At 39.5% G+C, this 26,627-nt stretch overlaps 1 protein-coding gene across 1 annotated transcript in view; it reads left to right on the forward strand.

Moving 5' to 3' along the window:
- Positions 1 to 26,627, forward strand: part of LOC124787630 — a 212,719-nt gene that overhangs the window by 47,183 nt on the left and 138,909 nt on the right. Inside the window, exons 3-5 of the mRNA XM_047254390.1 lie at positions 2,848 to 2,907; positions 25,151 to 25,926; positions 26,023 to 26,075. Of these exons, the coding sequence (XP_047110346.1) occupies positions 2,848 to 2,907; positions 25,151 to 25,926; positions 26,023 to 26,075 (889 nt within the window). The remainder of the gene's footprint in view (positions 1 to 2,847; positions 2,908 to 25,150; positions 25,927 to 26,022; positions 26,076 to 26,627) is intronic.

Here is a 26,627-nt window from a genome sequence, read left to right on the forward strand (position 1 = left end):
TCGCCATCAGTGAAGGGGCGCAGGGATTTTGCTAAAAGCAAAGCAATTTTGTAACTCACTCTGAGAGCTGCCTCAGTTGATTTTTCTTCGTCGTCCAGATCTTTTTCGGATAGCTTCCTTTTAAGTTTAATAACTTCCTGTGCAGGATCTGGTCCATCACATTTTCCACTTCCGTAGTCTTTCGCGTGGTACGACATATAATGTCGCTGCAAATTAGATTTCCTAAAAGAATTCAGCGTTTTGTGACATACTAAACATTTTGCAACACCATCTTTTTCTGTAAACAGATACAATTCCTCCCAATGGGGGTTGAATTGCGAAAGCATGGTTGGGGTTACACAACGGTGACTTGAGATGATTCTTAACCAGCGAAGTGACTCTTAGAGCTGTGATGGTAGTACTTTAAACGTTACACAGTCGGCGCGAATTCAATAGGCACGCTGCGGCCCTATTCGAACGTGCGCGCGCGTTTCCCTCCCTCCCATCCATCCCCTCCCTCCCTCCCTACTCCGCGACCTCGCACCTGCTCGCGAGCACGTGCCTGAGCAGACGCGAGTACTCGCGCTCAAAACCGGCCAGTCGTTAAGCCCTGATGTATGGGATTACATTGAGCCAGATCAGTACCTGTATCTTCCAGTCTGCTGCATCCACCGATTGTTGCCATGAACTCATGCCACTTGTCACCTAGCAGAGTATCGCAACCTTCTGCAGATGTTATTACCTAGAATTGTTTCTGTCCGTACAACCTATTATACAAGAAATTTTATTTGCTCTGTCTTTAACTAAAGAGGCTACCTCACACGTATGACACAGTGAGCTTCAGCTTCTAGTCAACCACTGACATGCCATGCATTATTGAACTGTCCTCTTACATTGGGAGGTCTTGCATTTTATCCTTCCACACACTCTTCCTCAATAAAATTGTAAGTTTGAGCTAGGTTCTGAATGCTTGTGTTTGTGAATGCTATTAGAGTGCGAAGTTTATCTTGGAGTGTTCTAGCCATATTTTGTGATTATTAAAAAGGTTTTGAAATCTGAATGAAGGCAAATGTAGGCCACTGAATTCTACAAAATTCATTAGCTTTACAACTAAATTAGTAGTACCAATAATATGATTGGTACATTGTTCATCAGCAACATGAAACAAAATTGTCTGAAAACCATCAAAAAATTTAACACCAGCACTGAAGTTTTTGATGTGTTGACCAGATCTTACAGAGAATACAGATACTCCACAGTGATTTTGTGTTTGTTTTACAAAATAGCGTAAGGTTGGGTGCTTGTCCTTCACTTCCTTAAAGGAAAATTGCTTAAGCTGTGGATAAATGATGGAAACATCCCCCAGGCTGTGGCTAAGCCATGTCTCCGCAGTATCCTTTCTTTCAGGATTGCTAGTTCTGCAAGGTTCGCGGGAGAGCTTCTGTAAAGTTTGGAAGGTAGGAGACGAGATACTGGCAGAAGTAAGGCTGTGAGGACAGGGCGTGAGTCGTGCTTCAGTAGCTCAGATGATAGAGCACTTGCCCGCGAAAGGCAAAGGTCCCGAGTTCGAGTCTCGGTCGGGCACACAGTTTTAATCTGCCAGGAAGTTTCATATCAGCGCACACTCCGCTGCAGAGTGAAAATCTCATTCTGGAAACATCCCCCAGGCTGTGGCTAAGCCATGTCTCCGCAGTATCCTTTCTTTCAGGATTGCTAGTTCTGCAAGGTTCGCGGGAGAGCTTCTGTAAAGTTTGGAAGGTAGGAGACGAGATACTGGCAGAAGTAAGGCTGTGAGGACCGGGCGTGAGTCATGCTTCGGTAGTTCAGATGGTAGAGCACTTGCCCGCGAAAGGCAAAGGTCCCGAGTTCGAGTCTCGGTCGGGCACACAGTTTTAATCTGCCAGGAAGTTTCAAATGATGGAATGTTAGGTGCAGTGCTAACTGGTTGCAGAGACAAACTTAATGAAATTTTGTTCATGTCTCTTTGTGTGCTGGAATACTTATCTTCTAGTTAGCCTTTGTAGGTGGATTCCAAACTAGCTCCCAGATCTTAATTTATCAGATACAGGTAATGAACGTAATTATCAAATTGTAAAATTACAAGGAGGCAGATTGGCCAGTAGTTACTTACTATCAGCAGTCAAAATTTTTAGTACTACTGTTAGATGCAAGTTATAGAAAAACAGTTGTTGTAGCTTTCCTCTCAGGTAGAGAGAGAGAGATGGATTGGGAAAGCTTAGAAAGAAGAGACAGATCTCTCACACGTTGAGAGGAACCCACCTGTTGAAGAAATAATTTTTTAGTTTTCCCAATTTTCTTTTTGATTCATTAACAGATTGTATAATTAAAACTGATGGCTATGCAAGGTTCCAAAATATTAAGTTCTGTTAAAACATCTCCATATTGAAACCTCTTTTATTTCTTCAACTGATGCTCTTGAAATGAGCACTTTCTGAAATTCATTTTGTGCACTAAGAATAAGAAAACAGACAGCCTTTGAGACAACATAATTCTAGTGTACTATTGGCTGTGGTATGAATCCCAGTCCAGCTGTTCTGTTTTTATTTTTTTACTTTCTTCAGTGACATTCTCTCTCTCTCTCTCTCTCTCTCTCTCTCTCTCTCTCTCTCTCTCACACACACACACACACACACACACACACACACACACACACACTCACTTTGAAACAAATTCCAAGTACGAGCTAGTCTTGACACAGAGAGAAAAGATTTTTTTGTAAACTGTGTGAAACTAGAGTGAAAGCAGTTTATACTAAATAACTGTTGTTAAAATTTTCATTTGCATGAATTTAAAGCACAAAATAATTTTATCCTGTTATGTACATTGTCAGTCTTCTTTCCAGTATAGATCGAAGAAAAGGAACAAAGCAGGCCAACCATCTGACACAGCACCTTACACTAGGCAACGGTAAACTCTCATTTATTTGTGCTGCTACAGCTTCTGTGTTTTCATGTTGCTTACAAAGCAAAAAGTTTGAAGCTTTGCAGGTGTGGGCTTTTGTGTCACTAATTTGCTTTCACCGCAAAATAATTAAAAATCTGCAGCAGATTCATCTAGCAGCTTATACCGTGAATTTGAATAAAGATGACGTAATTGTAAATGACAATACGTTTAACAAGTCTGTCTGTGTGGCCATCCACCACAACAAGCACAGGAATACTTTATTTGTAAATAAAAACACCTTTGCTTGCTGCAACTTAATTTACTTTCCCCACACATGTTTTGCCTTTTCTTACTCTAAGGCATCTCCAGTGGGATCTAGAGCGATACAGTTCTTTATTTTTAGATTGTTAGACAGTCCATGTCACATTTTTTATGTAAATAAATAACTACTTATCATTTGTTGGCATATGTGTTTACTCTCATCTGGTCTGGAGGTCACACCACCACTTTGTTTCCAAAACATAAGGGAATCACCTGTGAAGTGAAAAAATAACCAAAGTAAAGGCAATATATTTTTAAAGTTCAGATATGTGTAATCAGAAAATCTTCTAGGCAACAGGTGATATTCAGTACTGTGTTGCTGTACCAGTACAGCATAACATTACTAGATACTCTTTGGCATTTACACCAGAAGATCGTTGAAACTTTGCTGGTCAAGTATGTTCCACTCTTCAGTCGCGGCCCTCCTTAGGTCATCAGGTTACTGCACTGGCAAACTGCTGATTTCAACAAGGTTCATGTCAGCAGATAAGATTCCGCCTCCGAGAGAAAGCTGTTCACAGTGTGTGCGGGGTGTGCTTGTGCATTATCGTCGTCTAAGGTGAACCCATCACTGACACATTGAATGTAGGACTGGCCAGTGGGTTGGAGCTTCATTTCCTTATACTGCTTAGCCCTCAAATTGCCCCTGATAATGATGAATGATCATCAGCTAATGTTGACCTCAGAAAACCACTTAGAAGTGGTTCCATGTACCTCATGCCAGTGAGGATACCCATGTCAAAGTCTGTAAGATGATAATAAGCCGCACATGCATGTCCTCTGGGCATGCTGTTTTGCATTCTACTCCTGAAAAGGTGCAGTGATGTTAAGTCCACCCAATGGACATCAGGTACTCACACCATCCTTTCTGTAGGAATGGCTTTTTTTTTTGGACCAAAAAAAGCTTGCATAAGGACGAAATGTATCCCAAAGATATCAGCTTGGTAGTGTTCATTTAAGATGTTCATGGTGCAACACTTTCCACTTTGTCAGTGCATGTTAGTTCCTCTTGATTTATTTTATGTGTAATACAATGAATGTAAATATGATAGTAATTCCATTAAAAAAAAGTTCTCACCATACATAATTATTCATTAAAGTCTCTTCTATTGACTCTTAGTAACATGTATTTTTGTTATCAGCAGTCAGTCCTTACATTTCAGAAGCTAAACTTTTACTGGTAACTTTTGTGTCTTTAGCTGTTGCATTATCAGTACAATATAATGTGTGGGTTCAGAAACAACTATTATCAAAATTGTTAATTTTATCTCAGTCCTTACATTTGACACTTTCATGGGTCGTGGAAGGTATGCTTACATGTGACTATACTTCTTTACTCATTTATGGAAATATAATTTGTCACTTCTGTAGGCTCCTGGCATCTAGTGGTTGTACGCTGTTTGTTATTAAATATAGCTTTTTAGGAGCCTAGGAAGTGTACATACCAACAAATTACGTTGTTTGAAATGCCACTGGGAAGTATGATTACCACCACAGCAGTGTCTTCATGAGGCAGAGAAAGTTTAAATGCCACAAAATTAATGTTTTTTGTGCGCTTTGGGAAGCATATTTATCAACAACTTGGTGGTTTTACAAAGGTTTTGAGAATGTGTGTAATGATCTCTGATTGACCGTGATGCTGTGCCAGGTGTATAAAAATTTCTACAACAATTACTTTCTGTTTGTTGTGGGATCATTATTGTCAGTTCTGAAGTCAGAACACTTTGCTTCTCTTCTATAGTGCATATTATTGTGACTTGTATCAGCTGAGTTTGTTATTGTGTAGTAAACAAAGTTTCTGCGTTTGTTGTCACATTATGGTAAGTAAAATAAAACCATAAAATGCTTAAAGTGTAATGGCTTAAAAGAGGGAAAGTGGGAAATCCACTTACCACTATACATTAACAGTCACGAAAGGGCCATGGGAGATTCACATACCACCATAGTTTTTTTTATCTTAAATAACAAAAAATATTTAAAAAGTTAGTTGACATAATTCTAACACAATGCAAAAAAGTTAACTTTGTTTAGTTGCTACAAAAAGAGGCACCAGTGAAAGGGTTAACTTGGATTTAGTGCAGTTTTTTGTTATTTTTATTAAATAAGAACCCCGATGTTCAACTACACGTTTTGTGTACCTTGCTCTTTCCAATTTTATTCCTGTGTTGCCAGTGATGTCACTAGAGCAGCATGATTTTCATATGCTGAGACCGATACAACTTCATTTTGGAGGAGAACATGAACATGGCTTCAGATATGTTTCCTTCCATGCCACTGTCAGTTGAAATGTTAGCTGTCACAGAAGAGCTCTGACATGTGTTCCATATCAGATTTTGCAGTCCTTATGTGGATATTATTGACTATTCCTTGAAATACTAAAACTGTATGTATTAAATATGAAAGAATGGGATTGTAATCTATGGGTAGCTGTTATTGGAAACTTTAGTTTAATTTTATAGAAGAATGCTTTTCCTCAGTAGTTCATTACAAAATGTAGCAGTTGCATGCTCTTGACATTTACAGTTTTAAAGTGGGTTTTTAAAGTGTGTGTGGCTTTAGTGGGAAATGCTGATTTAAATTTATTATATTTTGTGTTTTCAATGAAGTTTTCTGAGAAACATCAAATTTATTTATTACTTCTTGGCCTTAGTTCATCGCTATACACTTTTCTTCCCTACAAAATTTTAGTTTGTTATGCCTTGATATCAAAATGTAATCTCACTTGAAATTATTCACCAAGCTCACACACAATTCGACTGTTAAACTCCAAGAACCATCTGCATTCCATTGTTCGCAACTGTCCCCATCAGTACCTCAGTGCTCTAGCCGGTCTCTTTCTCTGTATCCAGACTTGCTAGGTTCTTTTGATGATAACTCCAAAAACATTTAAAAAATAATCTAATATCAAAATTAGTGTCCAGCAACAGTGTCCAAGCAAACATATCATGTTGCTGTAACTACTATGACCATTAGCGCTATCCCTACTTACGCATGTCACTTTTGCTGGAATATGTTGCCCACTATCAAACAGCTTGAAAAACATTTGTACAGGTTCTCAAAAGCCAAACTTTAAAGGCCGTACACTCGTGTCTTACAAGTGGAGAGCACAGTACAGAGGTTCCCAGTTGGGCTCATTGGTAGTTAAGAAGGTAGATATCCCTATCAAATTCTTAGAATATCTCATCTGAGTGGGCTACAGGAAAAGGTGTAATGCTCTCGAAAGATTTTCGAGTAAACTGTGAGGGATTTTTGAGCAACAATTGTCAAATAAGCACAGTGGTCAAGAGAACAGACTGGCAATTCACCGGTTCTGGTTTGATTCCTGCTGCTACTCTTGTTATTTATTTGCTTATTTATCTTTTCCTTCCTCACATTGTTAAACTGTCAGTTACAAAATTTAATGTATTCAGTTTGGTTATGATTACTTCAATTTAATTAATTTATATTTTTAAACAGTTGATTTATGTAATTTTGTGAAGCTGTGAATGACAGTCAAATTTCCAAAAATTGTAGCAATTAATTATGTGCTTTTAATGTAGTGTTGGAAGTCACATTGCATTTTTTGAGTGATAATCATCAAAGAAACATTTAAAAAATAAGTAATGTCCACACTATGTACATTTTATGAAAGCGTTTCATGAGCAAGAACATTTTACCGAAATATAATTCACTGAAAAGCATACTTCTTTCAAGTTTTTAAAGGAAAGTCTTCAGTCTGTCAGTTTTGTGGAATACGAAGCATACTGAATCATTGGAGTGAAAACAGGAGCACTGAATTGGTTCTGCATGGTCAAATGTATTCTAATTGCTTCTTCTCTTGATGATGATTCTTACTGTCAATGTAGCTATTCAGGAACACTTAGTAGTATTTTAATTAGATTTTTGACTAGGCAATAGAAATGATCACAGGGTTGAGCAAGAGGATTGCATTTGGGTGGAATGATGTCCATAGCACAAGTTACTTTGCCTTCCTCATTGCTGAATGTCTCATCATACAATGTCAGATCTGCTTGACCGCACCATGAATCCACCAACAGAAGGAATTTGCTGTTAGCAACATAAGGTTTTAATGCTGTTTTCAGAATGTTTGCATAAGACTTTTTTTGTTAGTTTTCCTCACTTGGAGCAAGTAATAATGCTTCTTAATTTTTTTGTAACATTTTGACAGTACTGGCAACTAAAGGACCAAATTTGTCTGCGGGATCTTGCATACTTAAAAATATGGTGTATTAACAGTTTCCCCGAAGTGGTTAAGCTGTACTGTGCTACATAAGAGTGGATGTTTTTGGGAAGATTGAGTTTTTTCACCAAAATGGTTATTTGCACCATTGTAATCCAGTGTCCTGTTATACACTGATTCATATTAGCATCCAGTCTGGTTAATGTTAATTACGTATGTAGACAACGCACATAATGTCAAATTTCGACCAAAACTATACTGGACAGGTGATTATATTTAAAGTGCAGCTACTCATGGAGGTCCAGTGTGGGCTGTAATTATTGTACAGCAGCGAAATTTGGTACATATTCTAATGCAGAACCGATTTATATCAGAAAAAAATTTGTTCCAATTTTGGCCACCAGATGCAAATCTTGTGCTGTACAGAATCTTGTCGACATTTCTGGTGCTTGTATTGGAGAGACTGCGTAAGTGGCATTTAATAATAAAAACGTGTTGCCTTTCTCAATTGTTTGATCTTTTCTGCCGAAATCCCATTCTTAATCCATTACATATGGAAACATTTATATGTCTCTCTTGCATTCACAGAGCCAGATTTGTACCCTGTGGCCAAATTTGGAACAAATTTTTTTCCCACATAACTCAATTCCCCGTTAATGCATTAGAATATCTATCAAGTTTTGCTGCCATATGAGACTTACAGCATACACTGTACCTCAGTGAGCAACTGCACTTCAATTACAACCACTCTATCGCTATAATCGAGGTTTTAAGTTTGACATTATATGTGTGGTCTGTGTACATAACTTCTCTGCCGCTTGCACCATTCTATCTAAAGTTGCAACGTCATTTTTGTTGATAACTTTGGGGAATTTTTGGTGTCTTACTGAATGTTAACATTAGAAACTATTTTCCCAGGAATCACTAGCAATAAACTGAATTTTCGGTCATATATGGAAATGTGACTGCCATTGCCCATTTTGTGGTATTCTTGTCATCACTTGTTCATAATAGCCACGTACATTCTGAAATCTTCCCCATGTGTTGGAGTTAATGACTGCCATTTTGTCATTTCTAATGCTATCTTTTTGTACTTTTTTTCTGCAAATTTTAAGTGGTCCCCCCCTCCCCCCTTGTGCCATCCAAGATTGGGAATCAAGATTTTAATGATAGGTACTGCCAGCAAAATTGATGACTTTCTTATCAGTCAAGGACACCTGTGTATGAGAGGATATTTGTTAGAATCATAGTTGTCATCATTCATGTCTCTACCTTAAGAAGGGACTTACAACAAATAAAATAGGACTGGATAGATAGATAGATAGAGAGAGAGTGTGAGAGAGTGTGAGCATACTTCCTCATAAAGATTTTCTTTGTTGGGTTTTTGTCATTCATAATTTCAAAAACCTGTTCTGTGATTGCTTGACCCATAGGTATTGCTACAGGACTCACAGACTAAAGAGGATTGTCAGTAGTTGTGCCTTTTTGTAAATTGAAAAAGCATAATGAAGAACAATGGTGATAGTTTCGATGCGTCACCAGTCTGTTAGAAAACTCTTCTAGGGTTTTCATTTTCCTGTAAAATAATAAGTTTTTATAGAAAATCACTGCAGACACCCTGGTGAGCACTGTTTGCAACTTTAGAGACCGTTACAAAATATCAGAAGACAGTTGAAATCACAAATCAGGAATGTATCATTTAAAACAATTCCTTTTTAAATATGTTAATGAATTTAATTCTAACTAAATTGAATACATTAATTTTTCTTATATAAATTGATCTGTTTAGATATATTTAAATTTTATAGTTGATAGTTTAACATTGTGAGGAATGAAATAAAATGGGGGGAAAATTACAGTGGCAGCAGGAATCGAAGTGGAGCTGGCAAATTGCTTGACTATTGTGCCTTACCACTTATTTGACAATTTTTGCTCAAAATTCCCTTATAGTATACTCCAAAATCTTTGGTGCGTCTTTTACCTTGCCTTATGACCTACTCAGGCACCTTATGACCCACTCAGGTGAGATATTCTGGGAACTATCTATGTGCAGTTTGAGCCAAATCAGTGACCCCTGTTCTGCACCCACCCTTGTTAGACAAAACAAGAATTACATTCTAGCAGTGTGTTTCTAGGTGAGCTCCAGTTCAGTGCATAGTCTAAAAGTATTCTTTGGTGGTGTCATCCCTAAGGGTAGCAATGAAACAATGTCTGTTAACTAGCGAGAGCTCCAGCTGTAAACAGTCCATTATGTGTAGATAATGAATTATGAATTAATATGCAGCATTTTATACAAGATGAAGTGTTGGAGCTGCCCAACTGTTCTGTGTATGTGTAAAGTTTTCGTTTCATAACAATTATCATAAGGTACTAATCTGGTATCATAGCACCATGTACTGGGCCAAACACAATGGTACATAAACTAAAATGATATTTAAATTTGCAATCTTTTGGAGCCGGTGGCTCCTCCTTCTGGCAGAATGGTTGAAGGAAAAGGAAGAAGGGTGAAGAACTAGGACTGATGAGGGTCAGGAAATGGGGAGAGTTCGGAAAAGTCACTCAGAATCCGGGGTCAGGGCAGATTTACTGGATTGGATGAGAAGGAAATGTCTCCAGTCTCATACACTGAAGTGCCAAAGAAATTGGTATAGGCATGCCTATTCAAATACAGAGATATGTAAACAGGCAGAATACGGTACTGCGGCTGGCAGTGCCTATATAAGACAACAAGTGTCTGGCGCAGATGTTAGATAGATTACTACTGCTACAATGGCAGCTTATCAAGATTTAAGTGAGGCTGAAAGTGATGTTATAGTCGGAACACGAGTGACGGGACACAGCATTTCCGAGGTAGTGATGAAGTGAGGATTTTCCCGTACAACCATTGCATGAGTGTACCGTGAATATCAGGAATCCAGTAAAATATCAAATCTCTGACATCACTGTGGCTAGAAAAAGATCATGTAAGAACGGGACCAATGACGATTGAACAGAATCATTCAACCTGACATAAGTGCAACACTTCCACAAATTGCTGCAGATTTCAGTGCTGGGCCATCAACAGCTGTCGGCCTGCGAACCACTCAATGAAACATCGATATGGGCTTCGGGAGCTGAAGGCCCACTCGTGTACCTTTGATGACTGCACGACACAAAACTTTACGCCTCGCCTGTGCCTGTCAATACCGACATTAGACTGTTGGTAACTCGAAGTATGTTGCCTGGTCAGACGAGTCTCCTTTCAAATTGTATCGAGCAGGTGGGCGTGTACAAGTATGTAGACAACCTCATGAATCCATGGACCCTGCATGTGTCAGCAGAGGACTGTTAAAGCTGGTAGACGCTCTGTAACGGTGTGGGGCATGTGCAGTTAGTGATGTGGGTCTGTTGATCCATCTAGATATGAGTCTGACAGGTGACACACACGTAAGCATCCTATCTGATTTTACCGAAAGAGAGGGAAATCGTGGAATGTAAGACCGACTGACTTACATTGAGACAAAGAGGAAATTTGAGTGCCTATATCTTGTGGCTATGGCCTCCTCTTACACCACTGCTACAAGAACAGTTGTCGCCCCACCAGTTCCTCGCATTCCAGTTGCCTCTCTGAACCAGAAGACTGCACCTGACCCCTTGGTGGTGGGGGGCACTTTCCTCCGTGTTGCTCCCACACCACCTACTTTTGGAGCAACAAGAAACACCCCCCTCCCCTACCATCGGGGATATCAGTCCCCACTCCTGAGCCTGAGATGCGTAAGTCTTCTTCGGCTCCTCTCCCTAGAAAGGGGTCCCTTGGGTCACTCCCTTCCCAGGTTTCTGCTAGTGGGAAAGGTGACACCTTTCATTGGCTGAAGAGCCCTAAAGCGGCTGTTTGTAGGGCTTCACGCTCATCCACAGTCCAGTGTGACTGAAGCAGTAAAGTCCTCCCAGCCAGGGAAACCCAAGGAGCAGTGAGTGAAATCCAAAACAAAGGTCTCCAAGAGCAAGGGAATTGTGGCAAGATCAAGGGAATTGTGGTGGCACCCACACCACCCCTAACTACAAGCTCTGCATCTGCATTGCCCTCCAGGAAACCTGGTTTCCAGCAATGTAGATCCCTGCCCTCCGCGGCTATAATGGATATTACAGGAACCGTAGTGTCTATAATCGAGTGTCAGGTGGAGTTTGAACTCAGTCTGTAGTGAAACTGTGCCCCTTCAAACCCCTCTTGAAGCTGTGGCTGTCAGAATAAGGACGTCACAGGAATTAACTGTCGACAATGTATGGTGCAGTATCCCTGAATGTATTAACTGCATTGATTGGTCAACTCCCTAAACGTTTCCTACTTTTGGGAGATTTTAACGCTCATAGCCTCTTGTAGGGTGCCACCGTGCTTACTGGCTGAAACAGAGATGTCGAAACTTTACTGTCTCCGTTCTACATCTGCCTCTTAAATACTGAGGCCGCCATACATTTCAGTGTTGCTCATGGTAGTTACTCGGCCATTGATTTATCAATTTGCAGCCCAGGACCTCTCTCATTTATCCATTGGAAAGCACATGACGACCTGTGTGATAGTGACCACTTACCCATCTTCCTGTCACTGCCCCGGCATCAGGCCCACAGACGCCTGCCAAGATGCACTTTAAACAAGGCTGACTGGGAAACTTTCACCTCTGCCGTCACTATTGAATCTCCCCCACACGGAAACATCAATGTGATGGTGACTGCAACAGTCATTTCTGTGGCTCACTCTTTAGGGTGCCACCAGTGAAGGGCAGGCTCTAGGTGGTCACAGAAAATCGCTGAAGCAATTAAGCGGTGTCGGCAAGCTCTATGACGGCATAAGCGGCACCCTTCCCTGGAGCACCTCATAGCCTTTAAACGGCTCCGTCCCCGCATTTGCCAACTTATCAAACAACGGAAGCAGGAGTGTTGGGAGAGATATGTCTCGACCATTGGGTGCCATACGTCTCCTTGCCAAGTCTGGGCAAAGATCAGATGTGTTTTTGGTTATCAGACTCCATCAGGTGTTCCTGGTATTAACAGAAATGGCGTGTTATCTACCAATGCAAACGCAATTACCGAGCACTATGCTCGAACCTCTGTGTTGGAGAATTACCCCCCCAGCCTTTCACACTCTCAAACGACTGCTGGAAGGGAAAGTCCTCTCATTCACTACACGCCACAGTGAATCATATAACTGCCCTGCGACGGACTCTTCAGTTTCCAGACTCGTTGCCATTCACTTTAGCTGACAACGCATCATCGGCTAATTTAGTGTTACGTTTATACGTGACCATGGGTTTTATCATTCTAGATAAGTTTTAGTGCATGTCCTTTGTTCCCTCCATTCTAATGCTTTTATGTTGGATGCTTTAGTGTGTTACAGAGTGGCTGGCTTTTCTCGTGGTCAGCCAGCCGTTTTTACCCCTTCTACCTGTTTCTTGCTTCTCTCTGTGGGTTTCATTCTCTGTTTTGTACATAGTGTTGGTTGTCCTTCTGTTGTTCTTCTGGTTCTTCCTTTCTCTTGTTATTGTGCTATATGTCTCCTTTCTTTTCTTCTTTTCCCTGTGTAATTATTTTACCGGGAACAAGGCACTGATGATGACCTCACAGTTTGACCCCCCCGCCCTCCTCTTTTAAACCAACCAATCATCATCGGACAGTTCTTCCGCTCATAGGGGCCTTCGGAATACTCTGTCCACTTGTCTGCACTGTTCTCTGTGCTTAGTTAATAGTGGAGTTTTTATAACATTCTTAATGTTGATGACCTTGCTTTTTGATTTCGCTGGGGGTGGTGCTCCTGATAACCATTTCTTTTTATTTCTTCAGATTTTCCCCACTGGCATTTTGCCTTGGCTTCTTTAACTTCTGGTTTGTTTCATGCCTAAGTGACTTTTGTTTCTGTATTCCTGTCTTTTTCCTGAACATTTTTTACTTCTTTCTTTTGGTGATCAATTGAAATATTTCATCCATTGGCCAAGTTTTCTACACTATTACCTCCTTCATATCAGTATTTATCTGTTTGACTTCTGTGATCACAATTTTTAGAGTTGTCCATTCCGCTTCAACTAAACTGCCTATTGTGGTGTTCATTAATGCAGTATCTGCTAGAGAATTTCAAATGTACCTCATCGTTCCTTAGTATACCACTTCTTTCCACTTTGATTCTTCCAGGTGGTTCTCTTACTCTTCAGTCTACCCTTCATCATTATGAATTGTGATTGGAGTCTATATCTACTCCTGAGCATGCCTTACAGTCCAGTGTTTGATTTTTGAATCTCTGTCTCACTATGATATAATCGAGGTAGGATCTTCCTGTGTCTCCCGACCTCTTCTCTTGTGATTTTTCAACAGGATATTCGTTGTTACTAGCGGAAATTTATTGCACATCTCATATTGTCATTCTCTTCTCTCATTCGTACTACTGAACCCATATTTCTTGCTACTCTATCTTCTATTCCTTTCCCTACTTCACCGTTTGTCACCCATGGTAATTTCCATTTTTCTTTGCATACTGAATTACACATTCAGTATTCTCATATACTTTCCTTTGTCTCTTCATCGTCTGCATGTGACCTCTGCATGTATACCTGAACAGTGCTGTTGCTGGAATTTGTTTGCTGTCAGTTCCGAGGAAGCTAATCCTATCACAGTAACTCATTCTGCACCACGTTCCTATTGTGGTGAATCCTACTTTCACAACACTATTTTCTGCTGCTTTTGATATTACCTTATATTCATGTGACCAAAATTCCGTATCAACTTTCTGTTTCATATTATGGAACCCTGTCCATACCAAGACAGAGCCTTTGCATTTCCCTTTTCAGATTTTCTAGCTTCCCTACCTTACCCTTTCAATTATTCAGTCTTTTTCTCATGGTCACCTCTCGTCAATCCCCTTCTGCAAATCCAAATGATAGGACCAACCAATCTTCTTTTACCAATGGAGAGATCATCAAGACACATTTTCAATTATAGGCCACATGTGTGAATACACTTGTGTAAATTGTGCAGTGGTTTCTATTGCCTTTTGCATCCTCATGCCATTGGTCATTGCTGATTCTTCTGACTTCAGAGATGGCATCACAACCCAAGGGCAAGAATGTGACATGAACATCTGCCCACTCCTCTGTTCTCATTAAGGCTGTTTGCAAACTTGGGTAACTATTTGCAGCAGGCATCTGTGGCCATCATTTATGATGATCAAAGGTGATATACCTAGACCATGGTGATCCTGATCTGTCTTATTGCCTAGTATATTTGTTAACAGATATAAATTCGGTAGCCTACATATACTTATTTTGGATGTTATTACAAAAGTTGGTGTAGAGGTACTCTTTAACAGCTTTGTGTCAAATCATTTGGTTGTTAACTGTATGATGAATCAGTTCGTTGATTTCAGTTTTTTTTTACTATGATTAAAAGAACATAGTACACAAAGGTTAATTGTGTTATTAAAATCGATGTAGGCTGTGGCATACTCTGCATGTAGATAAGTTTGATGTTAAGTGTGGGAACAAATGATGGGAAGAGGAGGGGATGAAAGTATGAGAAATAAGTTTTGGAGATAGTTTGTGAGGATAAGCATTGATAAATACCGACTGCTTGCTGCCATTACTGCACAGTCTAATCCAGATGCATTTGTGGAGCTCTGCTTATTGAATATGGTGAAAATGATTATAAATCATTTCTGTTTGCATGTTACCACTGCTTCACTTTCAGTTGAATGTTGCAACTGAATTTTGCTTAAGATCTCACAGATAACTGACTTAGCGATTACCAATAATTGTGTTTCATTTGACTGCACTTAACTCGCGTTGTACATCCATTTGTAACCCTAAAGGTAGAAAAAATTTTTACTGAGCATGCGGGAATTTACATTAATGAAATGTTTACTTGGTGAGACTATATTGCTTTTTATTTGTATTATTATTTTTAAGTCCTTGGGATGCCGTATGCCCAGTGTGTCTTTGTTTTTTATTGTATTGTATTCCTTGTCGAAATAGTGTCGTAATATGAACGGATGGACTGTATGAATAATTCTACGTATTTCTTCATGATGCACAACATGGAGTAGTGTTGTTATCATGCACACTCTTTGCTTGAACAATGTGTATATATGTGTGACTTGTTTCAGTAAGCATGTTTTTGTATCAGGGAATGTTGTTATTAATATTGACTAGTTAATAGGAATGTTTGTTAATCATTGCACAGTGAAATTTTTTGTTGCTAGTGGTGTTAGTATTTTTTGTGTGAACATGTTAGTAAGAAAATATTAGACATGATAGTTAAATTTAATTTGAACCGTAGTACAGCATTGACAGTTATATATAAAGGTAACATCAGCTGTCTTCAGTCACAAATCATGGTTGTTATCAAGTGTAATCACATGTCAGAATAGGAAAAATTCAATATCTTTCTATGTTGTTATACATTAATACACAAATATTCACGTAAGCACAAGAAAAACAATGGAGTGAGCACTGAGATGCGCAGAATATGATTCCTGCCGCCAACATATAGAGGGTGATTCCGTGGTGATAATACAAACTTGCAGAGATCATGGAGATGGGTAATTGTATCAATCTAGGTAAGGGACCGTGATCCGGGAATGATAGAATGGAAAGTTATAAGGGAAAATTGTTCTTATGCCACTGACAGTGGAGCAGATGTACTGGTACTGCTGTTGTTAAGATTGTAGGGTAGACAACTGTGTTATAGTTTGGACCAAAACAAGAAAAAAAGTCTAGTAAACAAGGGCTGTCAGATGCATACCTTAGGAGCTATGAACACTTGACATCTTTGCTACTGAGAAAAAGTCTTCTACAGAACAAATGTACGTAGCTTTAAAGGATTCAGTTTAGCGACTATATTTATGTGACGTTTTCCTTGTTTTGGTCCATACTACCACATCTTAAAATTGAAAGTTGCCCACTCTACAGTCTTAGCAAGAACAATGCCGTTACATGTATTCCACCGTCAGAGGTATCAGAATGATTTTTGCTTATAACTTTCAACTTTATCATTTCTGGACCAGGGTCCCTTACCTCAGATTGATACATTTACCTGTCTCCATCATCCCTGAAAGCTTGTAACATCATCACTCTGTATATAGCCTCCTTTTGTGGTACTTACGAAGAACACCTGTCCCGCCTCTAAAATATTTTGATTTGCATTGATAGCAGCAGTTATTATTCATGACTGCCATTAATAATAAATTAATGTGAAAAAGAGAACAAATATGTATAATATTGAAGTTTCAGTTACTGTACAAATTGTAAACACCACATTTGGTAGCGTACTGTGCTACGGTCACCTCATATAGATATATGCAAAATCTGTTTTTCTACGATGTAAATTATCCATGCTTTGTCTATTCAAGTGGTAACTGAAGACACACATAATTTTTATGTAATGTTTATTTTAGTCAGTTTTGTTTGTCATCAGCCATAAACTATATTTGTGAAATAGGACAAGAGATAACTGCCCTGTACAGATAGTGATGAAGTGATATGTTAATCACCTGAGGCTTTAGGGCTCAAAATCTGTTGTGCTTTTTAATAAATACCACAATTTGTGACTGAAGGTGGGTGTTTCAGGTTATTTTTTACAGTATATTTTATTTAAGATTACAGAAAATAACAGTTTGCAGCCTACATTAATAAGTTTGTTAATGTGAATCCAATTAAATAATTTTCACATAAAATGATTGATTAAGATGTGAATATGTTTTGCATATGCAAATAAAAATGACATTATTGATTTTCTTTTTCTAGCAGTTTTTATTGTTCTTATATTTTTCATTTAAATCTCCTTGTGTTTTGTGATGGTTTTGTATAGGATCATTTGTACTGATAACAAAATTGTAAAACCATCGTGTCTGTCTGTCTGTTTGAAAACGCTGATCTCCGAAAGTACTAGATGAATTTCATGCGATTTTGCTAGGTGACATGAGAGTAGCTTGGGGTAATGGTATAGGCTTTATTTCATCAAAATCGGATCACGGAAAAGAGAGATATTGTAATTTGAAGTTTCATCTAAAATTGTCTTTTCAGCTTAATAGTTTGGATGTTTAATCACAATGGCATAGTAAACCAAGGAACCAATAGAGGTGTCGTTAGTTTCTTTAACGTGATGACAGCTGTATTTTCGGAACTTAGCATCAGTGACGGAATTAAACGCTACTGTCTTATCTTTATAAATACAAACTAATGGCGAATTTACTGATTTCACCTTTGGTATTAAAAACTTCACGACATTGCTTTGCTTCTTTTGACCTTTTTTTTTTTTTTTTATTATTATTTCTTGCTAGGAAAAACTATTAAGTTTGCTTTGTGATTTGAGTGCCTACTCATTACATTTTAATTTTGTTTTGTTTATGAGTAAAAATACCTTAAAAATGGTAGATTTTTTTCTGAATACAACCGAATGGCTAAAAAACTGAGGACTTAGGAGTCTCAAGAGTCCACTGGAGATCTTGAGGGGAGAACTGCTGTAGCTCAAGAACATCAGGCTTAACTTACTCTTTGGAAACTCCTTCTAAAAGTGAGGTGCAACATAACTCTGATTGAGAGCGTCATGCATTATCTCACTCCTCAGAACACTCACAGAGGCTTAAAGTTACTTCTCTCCAACATAACATAATAAAAGCAGGAAATGTTGACGGGAAGTGGTGTAGGAGAGTGAAGTTTTATACCTCAAGTCTTGCTTATGCCTTACAGTTTACCATTTCGCTTTAAATGTGTACAATTTCCAGTGAGTTTATGTCGTGGCATGACCACAAACAAAGCAAAAGGCCAGATGATGCATATTGCAGGTGTGGATCTTGGTGTCAATTACTTTTCACATGGCCAGCTTTACATGGTTCTCTCTAATGTTAGTGAAGCTAACAAGCTCATTGGAGGATGGCGGTTCAATCCCGCGTCCGTCCATCCTGATTTAGGTTTTCTGTGATTTCCCTAAATCGCTCCAGGCAAATGCCGGGATGGTTCCTTTCAAAGGGCACGGCCGACTTCCTTCCCCATCCTTCCCTAATCCGATGAGACTGATGACCTCGCTGTCTGGTCTCCTTCCCCGAAACAACCAACCAACCAACAAGCTCATTGTTCATGTCCCCAATAATACTACTTCAGATGTTGGATACAAAGAAGCTTTTATAAGTCAAAAATAAATTCCACATGTACAAAGTTTTGGGCACAACTATAAATAAATACCCTAGCAGCATTGGGTCTCTCAGCTAGTAGCTAATAAGAAAGCTCTATCATCTGCTATGCTTGATGATTCATTGTAGTATACGAATTAAATAAGAAAGGTGAATTTTGCTCTACAGTAAATTTTGTTATGTTCTTTGAACAAAGCTCCATAGAACTTGCTTTCTTTGACTGTCATTTTTTTATCTACACGATATAAGGATTAAATGTAAAACACACACACACACACACACACACACACACACACACACACACACACACACACACACACAGAGGCTAGTATTGGAGGGAAGGCTCCAGATGGCTTGTGAAAAGCCTTTGAATTGCAGCATGTTGTGCTCAGCAGCATGTTTTGCCATTAGGGTGTCAACTCTGCTCTTGGTCACACTTTGGTGGTGGCTATTTCTTTGGGTGGACAGCTGGTTGGTGGTCATGCCCACAAAATACTGTGTAGAAATTAGAGGGATATTGCTGGGGTGTGACCCATGTGATGTAGGAGCAGGTAAAGTGTAGGTGTGGACTAGGATACTGCACAGATGTGGTGGCTGCCAGAATATCACTTTAAGAAAGTTGGGAAGAATTGTGGTTGTGAAGCCCTGCAGCTGCAGCCTTTACAGCTGGTTCGTAGGGCTGCCCAGAAGAGTTAAAAGGTGTGTGTGAATATGGCAGAGGAAATCTGCCTGCGAACTTGGGTTTGTTGTGTGCAGGCTGGAGGTAATGTAATACCTGTCTTTGAAGGTCTCAGTAATACCTCCTGCATACTGTGTTGCAGGTGCACCATCTATGGATGGCGTAACAAATGGTGGGCTTTGTGTGAACAGAGGTTTTGATGGAGCCATTAGGAAAGTGGAGGTCAACAGTCCAGATGTAGAGATCTTGGGCTGAGGAGGTCCAGTTGAAGTGGATAGGACACAAATGTGTTGAGCTGTAGAGGAATGAGAATAGAGCTCTGGGGCCCTGATCATGAAGATAGCATGAACCTGACCTAGATGGGATGTGGTATTTTGGGTGGCTAGGAAGATTTCCTGTATGGCCCGTAAATAGGTTGACATACGATGATGCCATGTGGACACCAATGACGTTGCTGTGGTTTTGTGTGTTTTCACCTCAAGGGAGGAGTAGTTATTTGTAAGGATGTACTTTGTAAGGTGTATAAGGAATGAGGTGGTGTGTTTGGAGTCAGGAGGACATTGGGAGATGTAGTGTTCGATAGAGGCAAGGCTAGGCCATGGTAATATTTGTGGATAGGGTGGTATGGCAACAGTGATAAGTTGCGATTCAAGCGATGATAGTGCAGGGACAGCTATAGTGCAGGGACAGCTGAGGCTGTGTAGATGTGGGAAGCTATGCTGCAGGTTCTTGTCAGCTAGAATCAGGATTGTTTTGGTGGGAACACAATAGCCAACCACAGTGGCATCTCTGAGATTGTTAGGTTTATGGATTTTGGTAAACATGGAGAAGGTGGATGCAGGGGAGGTGGGGGAGTAACTAGAATGAGGGAGATGGTTTCGGGGGAGAGATTCTGGGATGGACATAACGATTTGGGTAGAGATTTAATGGAATCACTGTGGCAGTTCCGATTGGTGGAAGAGTCAGACAGTTGAGACACCTTGTGTCGGGTAATCATCGTGATTTACCATGACAGTAATGGAGTCTTTGTTTGTTGGGTGTATGATTGAATCAGAGTCTGCCTTGGGATTCTGGATGACTGTTCTTCCCTCTGTTTAAAAGTTTTTAAATCTGGAAAGGAACCTAGGAAAGAAGGGGTTCTGCCAACTTGGAGGTAAAGAATTCCTGAAGGTAACTTGGAGTTGTTATGTGGTAGTGGAGGAGAGCCGCTATTGTACACAGGTATGAACTGGGGAAGACAAAGTTCATTGTTGGATTTTAGTTGGTGAGATTGTAGCAAACGTGTTACAATCAGTAGAAGGAGAGTAGTTCTTTAATGAGTGCAGTATGATTGAACTTGGAAGTGGTGCTAAAGCTGAGGTTGGACTGATTGATTGAGGACTGTAGGATTGGGCTTTTTGGTAGATAAGTTGACAACAGTGTTTTGGATTGTGTGCTTTTTTTTTGTGTCATGTTGAGAGTTTTGGGGATGTGCCATATTTAAAAGTTCGGCAAGGCGAGGTCTGGTTACTATGAGGGCTTGACGAGGGTGTTTGCTGGAGAAGGGTAGCTTTTGATGGGCAGTAGTGTTATGTAGACACTAGTTGTATTCAGTAGGCTTTATATGTATAATGGTAATATATTGTTAAATTTAGAAGAAATCAAAATAACAGTAGTTTTTACTGTGCATGGAGTATTTGTAACATTAAGCAAACCAGTATCATGAGCAAATGCTAAATTTTTTACCTTGAATATTGATCCTTCAATCCAGCACTGCCCTTCCTCAGTTAGATTTTATATAGTTCTTCGCAACAGGAGAAATATAACAAAATGTTTAAAAGATAATATTTTTATTGCTGCCCTGTTGTAAATCAAAGGATATTGTCCAGTTACTTTCCAACTTCTTCATGTCAGTAAAATAAGATTCGTAAGACTGCCTGCCTCAGATTCAGCATTATAATTTGAAGTAAATGTCCATCTATCCATCCAACTATTTCCTCTGGTTTTGGAACAAATGGTAATCACTGGGAGCCAAGTTCATTGAATTGCATATTAAAAGCATTTTTTAGTCAAGGTCTTGCAGTTATGCAACAGTAATTGTACGAGGGTTGCCCAGTAAATACTGCCCCATATTTTTTTTCTCCAGAAGTATTTATTCCACAACAATCAAATTTACATATGTGAAAGACTGATGTTTTGTCTACTTGCTTTATTTTTCCACATAATCTCCTTCAAGTTCGACGGCCTTTTTCCAGCGAGACACAAGAGCGTGTATTCCCTGCCGGTAAAAATCTGTACTCTGCCTACGGAGCCAGGTTGTCACTTCGTGAATCACTTCTTCGTCATCGGCAAAACGTCTTCCACGAATGAAATTCTTCATTGGCCCAAACAAGTGAGAGTCTGAAGGAGCCAAATCGGGGCTGTAGGGTGGATGGGGTAACACTATCCAACCCAGTTTCGCGATGTGTTCACAAGTCCTCAAACTTGTGTGAGGACGAGCGTTATCATGCTGAATCAAAACATCCTGTGGGTTAACATGACGCCCAAGGCGCCGGAAGCGCTGCTTAAGTTTGTCTAATGTTTTGACATAAGCCTCTGAATTAATGGTACTGCCTTTTGGCATCACATCAATGAGAATTACGCCCTCGCAATCCCAAAACACAGTCATCATGACTTTTCCGGCTGAAGGAACTGTTTTGAATTTTTTCTTCTGTGGAGAATAAGCATGACGCCATTCCATCGATTGTCTTTTTGTTTCGGGCTCAAAATGATGCACCCAAGTTTCATCACCTGTCACAATCCGTGACAAAAAGGCCTCCCCGTCAACGTGAAAGCGTCGCAACAAATCGAAAGAAATGTCCTTTCTTTGGGATTTGTGGTCGACAGTAAGACACCGAGGAACCCATCTTGCACACACTTTTGAGTATCCAAGCTGATTGATAATCACATCCACACTTCCTTTGCTTACTGACAACTCCAGTGCCAATTGTCGAGTCGTAATGCGTCGATCCCGTCGAATGAGAACATCAGCCCGCTGCAACATGTCAGGCGTGACAGCCGTGGGAGGCCTTCCCGACCGCGGCAAATCTCGGAGCTCCGCAGCACCGCCCTCTGATGCTTTCACCCTCTGTGCCCAGTGACCAACAGTACTCCTATCGACTGCAGATGTTCCGTAGACTTTGCACAAGCGTTTATGAATATTGCCCACGGTTTCTTCCTCTGCTACGAGAAATTCAATCACTGCACGTTGTTTATGACGGATGTCACCTGCAGACGCCATTTTAGAACATTCCTACACCACCGCTCTCTGTCGGAGGAAATTGAAACTTTGCGTACACACGCGGGAAACTTCAAATAACTCGCACCTAAAGTGTCACATTTCTAATATTTTTTATTTCGGAGAAAAAAAATATGGGGCATTATTTACTGGGCAACCCTCGTAAATGTATGATAAGTTGCATTGTTATTGTAAGATTTTTCATGTTGTGTGTGAATAGTATCTTTGGTCTGTCCAGGAATCAACTATATTACTCACCAGTGATGCTTCTGTCCTTGAGTCTCTGAACACCACACCACAAACAGCTAAAAATATTTTTTACAGCAATTACACTTTTGTCTTCCATTATTTTGATAGCCTCTTCATCTCTCTCTTATAATAAAGCATCCACATTTTTCTACTGTTATGAAATGTCAGAGAAGTCGATTGGGTTAAACAGGTCTAATCATATTGAGGAATGATACGTGTTTGTTGATGGTTAACAGATGCTGCATTCAATGAGACCACAGCATTTTCATACAAAAAAATCACAGAATGTTGTGGATGTGGTCTGTTGAGAATTTGCAATATTACAAGCTTGCATAACTACAATGTAGTAATCGTTGAATTTGTAATTGTGAATTTTTGAGAATTTCATCAGTTGTGTAGGTTCTTGGATTTTAGTAGCATGCATGTACATCAATGTATACTCATTTATTAAAAAAAATTAAAATAAAGGAAAACTTCATTAATGTCAGATCTTGCTGCTTTTTTTCAATTCATTGTTTTCACAATGCACACAAACAAATAAATTAGTAAGATGGGTCTTGAAAATTCACATTTGTAATGGGAACCAGCTCTGAGGAACTAAACCTCTCCCAGGGGCTTAGCCAATCTCTTTTCGGCCCTCTCGCCATGAGGAGATCATTTTAGCAGGTAGCGTATTAGGCGCTTTGTGCTCATTGTCGTCAACCTTTGATGTTTCTCCATTTTTTGACCGAATGCTCTTTTTTTAACTACTTACACACTAATGTATGTTTGCTGTCTGAGTTATCGGTCATTTTAGCAAATGACGTGTGGGCTGTTGACAGCATTTTATGTTTTATCTGTTGCAGCAATATGGCGAAGGACGATTAATTTTTAGTTTGGGACCTCTGTTTTCCCTACAGTGTGTTTTGTGCATTTTTCTCCAAGAGAAAGTCCTTGTTCTTAGATGTCTTAACCTTCCACCAGTGGGGCTTAACGTGTAGTTGCTTTTAACTGCTTTTTTGTATTAGTGTTTACTTTTGGAGGCTGTTTATTCCAGAATGAATCTTTCACTCAGCGACAGTGTGTATTAGGAAACTTCCTGGCAGATGGAAACCTTGTAACTAACCAAGACTAAACCAGGAACTGTTGGGTTTGATTCCAGATCTTGCACACAGCTCAAATTCTGGTTATTAATTTATCGGCTTTCAAGTCTTGGAATCAGTCAAAAACTGCAACATGTACCTCATATAACATGATACAGACTAGCTGTTGCTCCAGAAGACAAACTGTTTTTGCAGTGTCATTTGAGAGATTGTTACCAAGTGATCACCCCCATTGCAGTGATAGGAATCTGCAAAGTGGGTGACTACGTACTGCAACTTGTTTTTTGATATCAGGATGTGCGAAGCAGCAGTTGTGAAAATATGTGCTATAGGATTTATGGTAGCTTTTGTGGTGGCAAATGTCATGTGGGTGATGTGTGGGATGTTTGACAGGACATCTACCACCACTAGCTACATGGAACCGAAAAATTGGCCACTGTAGTCTGTGCCTTCAGTGAGCTCATTCCACAGTCACACTGATGAAGATGGGGGAAACTCCCAAGAATGGCCTAGAGAATTGATATTCTGTGTGCATTGTGTCGATTTGTCATAAAGATGGATTCCATACCATTTTAAATGGTGGCACACAGAGAGCTATGTTTGCATTCCATGTGATGGGCCTGCTGGTATGTTTTGGTCACCCTTCTTAAATGAATTTCGCTACCAACTGCAGTGTGGAGTATTCTGTAGTGGCTCAAGCTGTATGCTGGCCGTATTACGTTTTATGCGTTTGTTTTCTATGCCTGTGTCCATTTGAAATCACACGCCTCCTCTATATAAGTGAGTGTATTCTAGGCTAATTTTAATGTGAAAGACTGAGTTCCTGTTCTTCGTTATGAAGAATTTGATGTGAGAGCTGACGGCTTGCCTGGTGCTGAAGTTATGAGACTAGGTCCCAGTCTGAGTTTGTGATAGAGCTTTATTTAGTTTTTTTCTTGATTAATTTAAATGAAACGGGTTTATAGAAGGTTGATTATGAATTTTCATTAAATAGTTACTTTACCTAAGAAGATTGAGATCTGAATGTTTTTGTGCTTGGTAGCATCTTGTGAAACAAGCTGTATGTTTTTAATGGCTAAATGTTTTGTATCAGTGTTATTAAACCTCTTTAGTGGAGATAAAGGCTGAGCTGCCACTGCACAGTTTGATACAGTGATATGTAATAGACTTTTTTTATTGTATTCATCTCTGATGTAATCATATTAGGTCAAATTTTCAGCTTGTGTTAGTACAGAAATGTGTGTGTTGATTGTGAACATAACAGGTTAATTTATTTATGCTTTGTTGAGTACATGAGATTTGTGCTTTTGTTTAATTTTTACTCTCCATTTTTTATTTATTTATTTTTTGACAGAGGTAGTGAGGACAGAAATTCACCATTTAGAAAGTCACAGAGGCATGACAATTCAGTGTCACACTGGCAGAACAAAGGAGACGGAATGTCATCAGAGTCTTCTGATGCAGGGATAGCGAAAGGTGACAACAGATTTTCGAGTGGTACACATCGCAGAGATGACCATAAGTCAAACAGTGAAGCAGGACGAATGGGGACAGAGAAAGAGTGGGATAGAAACACAAAGTTTGGTAATAAATGTGGACGATATAGGGGTGAGAACACGGAGGCTGGTGGTGAGTCACAAAGTGATGTATTTCAAAGTGACAGGGGAACAAGGCAGGGAAATAGCAGGGACCAAAGGAGATTTCCTGGTAATGAGAGAGATGGTGATAATGAGAACAGACGGGCACCAGAACGAGGGAGGGATAGGCCATATGATGGTAACAGAAGAGGAAATGGAGGAAGATTTCGTGGATCTGACCAAGAAACTGATGGTGAGAGTGGAAGGCCTTCTAATTTGGATAGCAGTAGATCATACAGCGATAACAGAGGAGGAAGTTATGGAAATCGTGAAAGAGATGGAGGGAACAGAAGAGGTGGGAGATTTGGTGATAGAGATAAAGGTAGAGACAGAGACAGTGATTGGAATGGAGGAGGCAGAGGTGGTAGAAGATCTGGAACAGCAGTTGAAAATTCAAGTTCTGAAGATTCTGCACGGAACAATAACAGAAAATGGGAGGAAAAGTCTGATCGAAATGCCAACAAACGAGATCGGTGGAACTCGAGAGATATTGGTAAGCAAGCAATAAATTTGTTGATTTTGTGAATAAGAAGTAATTCAAACAATTTTGCATTGTGAGTTATTGTTTACTGTTTTATTGTCCATTTAGGGAGTTCACATGGTGGTTATCAGAATATGAATACTACTGCTGTGTCAGCTGAGGTAAGAATTTTGTTTTGGGCTTCTTTCACATGTTATTAATTTTGTATTTTCACTGAATTGTCATGTATGCCTGCCTGGATTTGACCCATATTATTAGTGACACACATTTATTTTTTATTGACCTCCTCAGGCATGTTAATGTATTTTTTATTGACCACCTTAACCTTAGTTATGTCCAATAAGGAGACAGTGTGTAGACATTGCTAGAAGTGTGCTGTGTGTTAGCCATCTTTACTACCAGATTTTGTTTCCTTTATCACGTTCTCCCCCCCCCCCCCCCTCCCCCCCTCATTTACACTATTTCACTTTGCCACTTGGGTCAATCCAAATGAAGTGGTCCAATAAAAATTAAGTTGGTTGCTTGACCATTTTTAAATATTTTAATTTTTTATATGTGATTACCCTATAATTGAGAAGTTCAAAATAGTTTTTAAGAAAATTTTACCTTTCACCTTTTTTGAATGGCGGGCATTTTCGTTTGTAAGCACGTGACGATGTTTCAGTTTAGAGTTGTTAGCAAAAATATGAATATCTCTGCACTGGGTTAAGTTA

Source organism: Schistocerca piceifrons, chromosome 3 (genome assembly GCF_021461385.2).
Source record: "Schistocerca piceifrons isolate TAMUIC-IGC-003096 chromosome 3, iqSchPice1.1, whole genome shotgun sequence".
NCBI lineage: Eukaryota > Metazoa > Arthropoda > Insecta > Orthoptera > Acrididae > Schistocerca > Schistocerca piceifrons.